Source organism: Monocercomonoides exilis (genome assembly GCF_001643675.1).
Source record: "Monocercomonoides exilis strain PA203 chromosome Unknown scaffold28-1221067, whole genome shotgun sequence".
Taxonomy (NCBI): domain Eukaryota; phylum Preaxostyla; order Oxymonadida; family Polymastigidae; genus Monocercomonoides; species Monocercomonoides exilis.
The window spans coordinates 504,876-515,679 of NW_027150573.1; the positions used below are offsets into that span (position 1 = coordinate 504,876).

Below are 10,804 nucleotides of genomic sequence, written 5' to 3' on the forward strand. Positions count from 1 at the left end.
CTTTATTAAGGAATATTCTTGAATATTCAATTCACTTCTTTTGAATATCTTTAAAACAGTTTTATAAAAACAATATTTCTTTACAGAAAATGTCTGAACTCGTTCCCATTAAAATGACTCAACGGTTTGGTTCAATCGATTACAACGTTGTTAATACACTTGCAAAACCTCGAAAGCAAAAAAATGAATGTGAAATGTGCGGAAAAACAGGACTTCTGCAATGTCCTAATTGTAGAGTAACTTATTACTGGTTTGGAGCATTTTTCAAAATTTCTTAATTCGACAATTTTTATGAATATTTCAGCACTGGAGATCATGCGTTAATTGATCAATTAGGAATTCATACAAGTATATGTCCGTTACTTAAACAAATTCGTACTCCTGTGGCGGTAATGGGTTCAGAACGTGATAGATTGAAAAGAGAGCATCAAAAGCACAAAATCATGGTACATTTCAGTTTTTTTCGTGAATTTTTAATACATTATCATGCTCGTAGTTAACTGTTATCGAAACGAGCAAACGCGAAGCAATGAAGCATTTGGTGGCAAATGAGTTTCAATTAGCTATGGCAGGAGCTCTTCAAGCCCAACGACATTCAATTGAATTATTCGGAGCAGACAGAACGGAGCTTGTACCAGCTTATCTTCTTCTTGCTGAAGCTAGCATGGGATTGGAATCATACGCACAAGCAGAAGGATATCTTGCAAAAGCACGATACAACGTATTGGAGCATCCAGATTGCTCTAACACACTTCGCTCACGTTTACATCGTGCATGGGGACGTTTAATGCTTGTAACAGGAAGAGTTGATGAAGCGCGACAAGAGCTTGCAGAAGATGTATTCTTTTCTTATTTGTTTCTGTTTCACACAAATTAAATTTACTCATTATTGTTTTTAATCTTGAATATATTACTTATTATTTCAAACGCGATCCTTTTAAATACTGTAACACGTTAAGATTTATTATTCAAGCGTTGATTGCAATCCAGATCATATCGAAACTACACCTGGATATTTCCATTTGGCAAACACATTTATTGCTACAAAGCAAACTGAAATAGCTTCACGCATATATGATAAAGTTGTGACAATTTGGCAGAAGTTTTTGAGCGAATCACTTCGACGGATTTTGGAGGCATCCCCAACAGCTGCTGGCTCGTCTTCAGACGCCTTAAAAAAGAGAAAGGAAGGACAAAAGAAGAAGAAGAAGAAGGAACCAGAAGCAAAAGGAAAGAAACAAGGCGAAGCAGCAGAAGGAGAAGAAGAGGCAAAAGAGGAAGAGGAAGAGGAAGAAGATGATATGGATTATGAAGAGCTTCTTGGTTTGCTACCTTTAGTTTATTTAATGCACTTATTATCTCCTTTTATGAAACAATTTAACGTTCATTTTCCATATATATAAATATATATATATGATATGTCATGTCTAACAAAATTAACGAAATTATGCAATTTATGCAATTTGTTCAATTCATTCGATATTGCCAATATGCAGAGGATACTCAAGTTTCTGAGACTTTAGGCACAATGACACGAATCGCTCAATTTCGCGAAGAAACAAGCGGGTCTTCTTCGGCCGCTGCAGCCCAAACGCGAAGAGTGATGGGATTGCTTTATTTGTATGGTGGGAATGGGGAAGAAGCAGCAAAAGAGCTGGAGAAAGCATTTAACATTTACAGAGATTTATATGGAGAGGAATGCCCAGAGTGCATATCCATCAGAGAAGAAATGGACAGCTATCTTTGAAGAGCTAAGCAAATGTTTTATGAAAATCAGAAATATTTAGTACATTGTCTTTTCACATACATTTCAAATTCTTATTTTGTTGGAAATTATGTAAATTTTCTGTTGCAAATACTTTTTTTAATTCATTTGAATTCATTTCATTTTCACGCTTTGAATGGGACAAATAGAAAATAATAACGAAATAATTAGACTATTTTTTTTAAAAATTACCATTCAATGTGGTATTAAATCCAGTTCAATTTATTGAAGCAAAAGTGCTATGTATTATGGGTGTGTTTGAACTCCTTATTTCTTTTTGGGATTACTGCTTAGAAATGACTCAAATGCTTTTGAATCTCAACAGGGTGGATTTTCTTCAGGTGGGTGCAGCCTCATACAATTGCCTGAAGGTTCTTCCCCTTGGGCCAAAGGATAGTCATCAAACGATAGTTGTGGGAGATAAAAATGGAGATGTAACATGCTTAACGGTTAAAAAGAAAGTAACTAATGTTTGAAAATTTAACTTGACAATAATTTAGGCTTTTTGCTGAAATATTTGTTTTATTCAATTTTTATCAAAATTTTTTCAATTCATCATTTCACAGATTTTGTGGAAGCAAACGCTTCCTGGAAAGGATGAAGTCACAGCTGTAAACATAGGACAAAGTAATACTGACCAGTCTCAGAAAGTTTATGTTGCGGCTGGCAACAAAGTTTATGGACTTTCAAAAACTGTCTGTTTCTTTATTTCTACCGATTTTCAAATAAAACAATATATTCCTTTTTTTATATATTGCAACAGAAAGGAAAAATTTTCAAAGAAGTTGAATTAGCCTTTGCAGATCCAGTGACTGAACTGATTGTTGAAGATGCAGAAATGCACACTGTGCAAGATAATGTTCATGATGTGTATGTTGAAGACCAAGAAAAATATTTTATGATGGCCGACGGTATGGATAAGTGTTATCTTCATTTTTAATGTTTAAAATCAATTTGCAATATTATTGTAAAAAAAAAAAATATTATCATGATAATTACCCTGTTTAGAAACAATTTGCGGACTTCAACTAGTGCAAGCTGGTCGCTCGAATTCTCAGCCTGTCGCTGTGATGGGGTGCCACGACAAAACCATCAAAGTTGTGTTTGAAGGAGCAATAAAGCATGAATGGTCAGTTGGAGGAACGGTGACTGCACTTATTCAGTTTGGCGAAAAATAATTTTTGAATGTTATTAATATTTTTTAAAATTTCATCTTTTATATGCATTTTTAAAAACATAATTTGAACTGTTCCCTCAATTAAGATATCGGCGTGAATCAGGTGCCATTGTGAAAGAGAAAGAAGAAACCCTCGAAAAGTATGTTATATTGTAAAGCATTCTATGACAATCAGAAAAATATTTAATAATTATTTCAAAACATCTATTTTATCATTGATTTTAGGCCTATTATTTACGGTACATTGGAAGGAGTGCTTGGATTGGCAATGGTTGGAAGCTCCACACATCGTATTGGATGGGAAATTGAGGTTGGCTGCTTATTATCATGACACTTCAAACATATCACATGATGAGCAAAAGCATAGTTAATATTTCATTCCTTTGATTTTTTATTTATCTTGTTGAATAAAAGCTAACATGTTTATAACCTTTTCCGTTACATTTTTTTTTTTTGTTTTCTATAATTTTTATATTTTATGCATATAATTTCTTCACTCAACCATGTTTTTTTTTTTTCAATTCTTTTTTTATACACAATTAATCTTCTATAGGGAGATGGGCAAGTGAACAGCATAGCCATATACGATCTCCTCAGAAATTCGCTTCCAGTGATTATTGTGGGAAGGGACAACGGGTTTGCACATAATTGTTAATTATCAATTGCTTTTGCATTTTCCCATGATATTTTATTTGTTTTTTGTTATTTTGTAATTCGAACATAGATTGCTCGAAATTTACGGGTTTGACAGCCCCGATTCATACACCATTGCACCTCCATCGTTGCTTTATTCATACACACTCCCCGAAGGTTTGTTGTTTTTTCATCTGTTTTCTTTTTCCTTAACACATTAAAATATATGAAACATCTTTTTTTCCCCTTTCTTTTCTTTTTCTTTCTTTTTTTTTTTTCCTCCAAAATTGAAAAATTGGAAACATAGCGATTTGTTCTGTGGGAGGAGGAATGCTCACTTCACTTGCATTCGACGAGGTTGTTGCCATTACATTTTCTGGGAAGATTGTCGGATTCACTACAGAGACATTCCAGGAAGACACCGTTTGCTTATATATTTATTGATTTTCTTATTTGCTGTTGTTTTTATTTTGTGGTTGTTTATTTGCTCAAATTTCAAAAAAAATTTTTCCCCATGAAATAATGTGATTCATTCACACATACACTTATGCTTGTTCATATGCACGCATTCATCCTAAAATCATCATTTTTCATTCTTTTCACTTTCTATCACACAAATATCCCCACAAACATCCCGAACAAACATGAAAATACTCAATTCGTGTTCATCTTATTCTCTTCAGCTCAAAGTTGTTGTTGTGCCAACAGCACCCAGCAAACCGAAAGGGAAAGGAAATGCCGAAGATGACAAGAAATCGTCAATCACACCGTCGTTTATGCAGAACGATGCTCCTTCTTCCTCTTCCACGCCTTCCTCTTCGTCCTCTTCTCCTTCTTCTTCCATCATCACTTCAATGTCTGGCTCTTCTCCTTCACCATCATCAAGTGTGACAATGAAAGCGGTTTGCTTGTTATTGTTATTATTGTGATTCCCCTGTTTTTTAATCATTGTATTGAAAATGATAATGTTTATTATTGTTTTTGTGATTGTCCCTTCACTTTCATGCACCTTCTTTGAAATTTATTCCTTCTCTTAATTAAAAATAAAATAAAATAAAATAAAATAAAAATAAACAATCCATTTCATCCAAAACTGTCTGCCACACACAGGTCATTCCGGAGAACTCTGCGAAGAAGCTCGAGACGCTTGCGAAGGAGGTGATTGTTCTGAACCAGCGTCTGTCTGAGCTGAAGAAGACGTACGAGCAGATGGAGAAGGAGTCCATCCTCACCAACATGGAGGCGAAGCTGAAGTCGACGCTGACGCTGTGTCCCGACGAGCCAAGACACCACCTCGTTTTGGAGTCCTCCACGCCGCTGGAGTTTGTGGCTGTGTACTGCAACGTCTATGCAGATGTCGAAGCGACGCCAAACACGAAGGCGAAGCTCAGCGTCAATCAGCTCCGGAAGATGGAGAAGAGCCAGATGTGGGTAGGGCTGAGCAGAAGCAGCTGTGGTGATGGCAATGGCAGCGATGGAGGTGATGGTTCTGGAGATTCCTCCTCCTCATCGTCTGCGTATTTGTCATCGTCTTTGTCCAGCGAAGACGGGAACAAGGATATTTCCCTCACCTCGCAGACGCTGTCGTGTGTGCTCACATGTGATGCCCCCAACATCACTCGTGTTGAGGCCAAGTTCCGCTTCCTCGAGGGTAAGCCGGGTGTGATGAAGCTTCTTGTCGTGCCGCGCAGTGCTGTCTCCACCGCTGCCACCATCTCCCACGACATCCGCCCGCTCTGCCTCCACCGCCGGCTGCAGGTGAAGTCCACGCCCATCCAGCCACAGGACGCTATTTCTGCCAGCGGCGCATCGTCGACGTCGGCTGCGGTGCAGGAAAAACTGGGACCGCCACTGAATGTGATGGTATGATAGTGGTGATGGTGATTGTGTTTATGTTTTGTTCTATTTTTTGGAATATAAACGATTTTCTTTTTTTCTTTTTTCTTTTTTCTTTTTGAAATGTAATATTTAACATATTTATTTATTTTATTTGATTTCATTATATCTTTATCTATCACAGAAAATCACAGGTCCGTTCTCAGCAGCTGATGCGCACACGTGGATGCATCAATGCTTTGACAATGTGCCTCCACGAAGTCAGAGTGAAATTGGACATATTGAATTTATTTCAGCTTTTCTGGGGACAAAGTTGACAGTTGATTACAAGTTTGAAGCTCTTGTTAATTGAAGACTTTGATTATTATTAATTTTTAAAATGACAAATGATTATTTTTTAATCTTTTATTCGTTTTTATTCAATGTGTTTCAAATATTCCATAATTTTTGAACACAATCCTGTTTCATTACCAATTACTGTTATTCTGTTTTTTTGTATGTGCTACATTCACAAAAAATTTTAGAGCATCAGAAATAATTGCAAAATCAGACAACATTTCAGCTCTTGCCGTGATCAAAGAACACATCTCAAAGAAGACTATTATCACAATGGTTAAAACAAAAGTGTCGATGGGTTTGTTCTTTCCTTTCTTCCTTCTTTCTTTCTTTTGACTCTAAAATGGAATCTATTTCATTTTAATCGCAATTCTTATTTGTTTTTTCTCTTTTTATTTATCTTCTTGAACAAAAACTTCATTTCACACAAAATTGCAATGCTCAACCTTGACATTATAATTAATCTTTCAGAGGTTAAAGACGAGACTGTGAAGAGTGTCCTGAAGCTTGTCCATCCACTGTACAACAAAATGGCAGTATTTCTTCAACAATACGAATTCATCGGATGTCTCAAGGTGTGATTTATTCTCATAATAATTAGCTTGTTTTAAAGTTTGATGTCTTAAATAAATGATTACAAACACAAACAAAAAAAAAAACAGGAAATCAAAGAAGCAGAAGATGACGATTCTTTCTTTTCAGATGAGCAACTTGCTCTGTTATCTGCTCCTGCTGCTAGCGGTAATACAGAATATATTGATAAAGTTAGAACTAATCATAACTATCTTCAAAGTTTGCAATCATTTGCTTTTTTATTTTGAAAACATATTTATGTATTTTTAACCATTTTTCAGCAATTATTACCAATCTGTTTATTGATTACAACACATTCCATGGCATTCCATTTGAAAACAGACTTGTAACTTTAAAGAGGATCTTATCCAAACCATTTCCATTGGACGAAATCCTTTCTATATTTTTAAGATGATTGATATATCCTTCAACAATTTGTTTTTTATTACAATAATTATCATATTTTTTTGTGTGAATTAGCAATTTTATTTTATTGTGGCCTGGAACAGATCAGAATTTTTTTAATCAATCAATTCTCCTTCACGATAATAGAGAATTAATATCTAATGAATAAATGTCAGATACGATAAGGGTTAGATTTTTGCAGGAGGTTTCTCGACTAAATGAAGAGGCTCACGGATTATCTTTTTCTACAACAACTCAAACTGAATTGGATCAAGAGAAGGAAGATGAACTCAGAAAGCAAATAGAACAGCAAAAAAAGGAAAGAAATGAAATTGCTGAAAGAAAACAAAAAATGATTGATTGGGGATTTCCTGAAGAATTGATTTACACATCTTTTGATAAGTATTTCATTAAAAATCAAATAAGTGAAGATAAAAGTTCGCAGTCAAATTTAACTATGCAAGGTGAACATGAATTTATTCCTCCACAACCTGTCACAAAAAAGATTAAAGTGAGCGACATTGTTGTTGATTCAGATGGAATAAAGTTCAATGGAGTAAAGCAAAAAGTTCGATTCGTTTTTTCCGACGAAAAAGATGAAAAAGAAATGGTAAATGCACTATTTTCTTTGATGTTATTCCATTTTGAAATTTTTATTTTGCTTCAATATTTTTCAGAATAACTTGACATCCAAACAAAAAAACAAGAAAAAAGAACGCATTGATTCTGAAGATGCAATTGCTAAAATGGCTTTTCATGCACCACCTTATCCGTTATCAGATAAATATAGGCTTCTTTTGTTTCGTTTGATTAACAGCTCTTTGCTTCCTCAGCCTGAAAAAGTTTTTGGGAAAATCAAACAAACTGGAAAGGATCTGCCAATATCTGTGCCTCCTGTATTTCCAAAGCATTCTTTATCCAAAGAACATAAAAAAGATGAAAATGACGCTGGACGTATTTCAGAAAGCAATCTACGTGATGAAAAAGAAAAGACTGATAGCGACTCAGAAGAACCGGAGATTCCAATTCCATATGTTTTAGCAGACACAGACACCGATAAAGGAAAAGCAGACTCCAATCTTTCAATCGAAGCACTCTTCACAACGTCGCCTTCGTCAATTCCGCCTGAAGATAAGCGCCCGCTGATGATGCATCCGCTCCTGTCGTCAACAGCCATCCGAGTTCTGCCAGACGGACAGACGCTCGAGTCAACCACAGAAGGCAGCGCCACCTCAAAGGCATCGCATTCTGTGATGGAAGGGACGTGGTTCTTTGAGGTGACCATTTTGGACAATTCGCTAACAAACGCAAAGATTGACTCAGAAGCTGCTGCTGGCTTGGAAATAGACGACGATGGAACATTCAGGATTCCTATGAATGAGGCAGCTGCAAAGAAGAAGTCAGAGCGAATGCTAAAAGACGATCTTGAACTTCAGACGATTGAAAAGGAAGTTTTGAAGGCGGAAGGGAAAACCGCATCAAATGAAAGCATGGAACTTGAGCCATTTGAGATTGTTCTGTCAACCGCAACTCGAAGGGATATTGCTTCTGAATTTGCGCCTTCAGCTGCTTCGTCTGCTTTTTCCTCCTTCCATCAGTCTGTTCCGCCTCTTCCGCATGTGCGTGTGGGCTGGGCGATGGACGAGGCAGAGACAGAAGAAGTGCTGGGGAGCGATAGATTTGGATATGGGCTGGATGACAAGAACGGATGGGTGATGCACGACGGGAGGGTGGTGAGGGTGATGAACAAAGGGCACCGCTGGGGAAATACTTGTTCTGGTGAGATTGATTCATTGGAAGATATGAATGAAAGCAAGCACGAAAGCTTTCACAAGGAATCTGGCGAAGATGGAAAACAGATTGAAAACGAGAAGAAAGAGAAGGAGATAGAGAAAGGAAGTGAAGATGATTGCGGAGACGGAGAAGGAGACAAAACACAAGAAATAACTCCGTCCCTGCTGGAACAGCTCACTGCACCTCCACCTGGATTTTTGTGGGAAGATGATAAATACCTTCTTTCTGCACAGGCGACAGTTGCTCCAAAACAAAACAGCGTCTGTCTGCCTCATTACACACCACGACCTCTTCTCCCAGGCGATGTGATTGGATGTCTCATCCATCTGCCGATGATTCCTGAAAGGGTGCAGCGCAGAGAAGCAGAGCTGCAGGCGCTGCACTATGTCATCACTCAGACATCCTCTTATTACGCAGAGGAGTCAAAACGACCCACTATTCCCGTGATGGGGAGCTTTATCGCATATTATTTGAACGGGGAATCGCTCGGCATTGGAGCTGTCGATATTGAGCGAGGCGCATACCGCCCAGCTGTGTCGATAGGGGCAGGTGCGCGAGTGATGGTGAACTTTGGAAAGAACTTCCGCTATCCACCAGATTGGCCATTGTTATTGAAGAATGTTGTGGTTGGGAAAGCAATGCGGAGAGAATGGGAAGCGATGAAAGAATTTGCTATAAAACAGGCTAAGTTGGAAGAAGAGCTACACTCAAGCAAATCATTACGCTCATCCAAAGGAGAAGAGAGCACCGTTAATACGAGTGCAATTGAAATGAAGCTTCTTCAGCCGTTTCTTCCGCAGCCGACTCTTCCCGAGGAGAAAAGTGATGATGCTCTGAGAAAGCAAATTCTGCTGTTGATTGAGAACGGAGAAGTTATCATCCGTCCTCTTTTGACGGCGAAGAGGAAAATGTGGATGGAAGAGACGCTTGCTGAGCAGATCGGGGTGAATGAAGATGGAAGCGAGCGTTTCGACTTTCTTCCTCAAGCAGAGGATAAAAATGCAGGGTTCAGCAATTCAAAGAGCGAAAGCATTGCGTTTGGGGATACGACTGAGCAATATGTCGACAAAGTATCATCGGCCCTTTTATTTGGCAAAAGCACTTCATCCACAATTGGAACAAATGAGCGTGCAAAGCCTGACTATTTGTCACTTCTGCCGCCCTTACCAGATGCCAATCCTCCGCTGAGTGTCTACACCCCGTCTCTTGTCAGTCTCCGCTCAGACATCCAGAAGTCGCTTGTTCAAAGCTTCATCAAAAGCACCAAGCGCAGGACAAGAGCCTACTACGACACAAAGCGGCTTATGCAGATGATCTCCAGCGAGAACCAGGCTACGCCGTCGATGCTGATGGAGTGCCGGAGAGGATGCTACTGCCTCGCCACCACCACACACCCAAACCCGCTGCCGTACTGGACTCCTGCCCACTCCTTTTCGTTTCAGGCAAAGAAGGAGATGGTGTGCCAGTGCGATCTGTGCAACTACCACCGCCGCAACAATTCGCAGAGCATCAGAATTTCACCAAATACGTTCTTATCACATAGCCCGATAGAACCTTCTTCGCTCACATCGCCTTTGTTCTCTGCCCAGTGCAGCCTCAGCCCCCGCACTTCATCACCTTTTCGTGCATTCTACACACAACCACCTCTTATTCCACCATCTCATCCATGTCATCTTCCCTTCTCTCCTGCTGCTATCCATTCTTCTTCACTTCATCCACATCCACTTCAAACCGAAGAGACATATCTCATTCTGTCGCTTCTCTACCGCCGACCTCCTCTGCCTCGACTGCTCTACTGGTGCTCTTCTGTGCTCAGCCGCCGTGTTCCGCAAGTGGCTGCCTCAGCACTCCCTGCAGCTCAGTCGCATTCAGATACGTATCGACGAATACGGTCCCTTGGCCACTCCAACCACTCTTCTTTTGGAAGCATTTCCAGACGCTCTCAACAGGGTGATAAAGACAGAGAGCGCAAATCTCCATTTCTTGCAGGTTCTGGTGGCATTTCAGCCGCCAGCTCTTCTGAGGCATCCAAGAAAAGCTCAGTATCTTCTGGGCTTTTGCTGTATGACGATGAAGAAGCATCGTGGAAGAAAGAGCGGAAAAGTAGAATTTCTGCAGTGAAAAAGATGCATTCCATAGCAAAGGGAATGCTTCAAAATTAGTTTAGGATCATTTCATTTTTTTGATGGTTTTTATTTTCATTAGTCATTTGCTACGAACACATTAAAAATATTATGTTTATGTAAGATTTCAATATGTTGTGCACATTTCATTTTAAGTGCAAT

General features: G+C 38.8%; 3 protein-coding genes across 3 annotated transcripts; all 3 read left to right on the forward strand.

The window, feature by feature from the left end:
• Nucleotides 1-89: 89 nt before the first annotated feature.
• MONOS_11748 (putative Zinc finger MYND domain-containing protein 12) lies at nt 90-1,932 on the forward strand (the record flags this gene model as incomplete). Its single annotated transcript, XM_067864312.1, has 5 exons — nt 90-250; nt 305-446; nt 497-838; nt 960-1,323; nt 1,497-1,932. The coding sequence occupies 5 exons, from the start codon at nt 90-92 to the stop codon at nt 1,745-1,747; spliced, it is 1,260 nt and encodes a 419-aa protein (XP_067725662.1). The 3' UTR covers nt 1,748-1,932.
• A 129-nt stretch (nt 1,933-2,061) lies between these two features.
• MONOS_11747 (putative Bardet-Biedl syndrome 7 protein) lies at nt 2,062-6,825 on the forward strand (the record flags this gene model as incomplete). Its single annotated transcript, XM_067864311.1, has 16 exons — nt 2,062-2,235; nt 2,332-2,460; nt 2,529-2,676; nt 2,774-2,927; nt 3,029-3,082; nt 3,168-3,252; nt 3,496-3,578; nt 3,667-3,752; nt 3,883-3,998; nt 4,259-4,477; nt 4,686-5,438; nt 5,596-5,741; nt 5,936-6,045; nt 6,219-6,322; nt 6,410-6,539; nt 6,602-6,825. 16 exons carry the CDS (start codon nt 2,062-2,064, stop codon nt 6,733-6,735), a joined length of 2,625 nt encoding a protein of 874 aa, XP_067725663.1. The 3' UTR covers nt 6,736-6,825.
• A 357-nt stretch (nt 6,826-7,182) lies between these two features.
• MONOS_11746 (uncharacterized protein) lies at nt 7,183-10,804 on the forward strand (the record flags this gene model as incomplete). Its single annotated transcript, XM_067864310.1, has 2 exons — nt 7,183-7,335; nt 7,403-10,804. The coding sequence occupies 2 exons, from the start codon at nt 7,183-7,185 to the stop codon at nt 10,679-10,681; spliced, it is 3,432 nt and encodes a 1,143-aa protein (XP_067725664.1). The 3' UTR covers nt 10,682-10,804.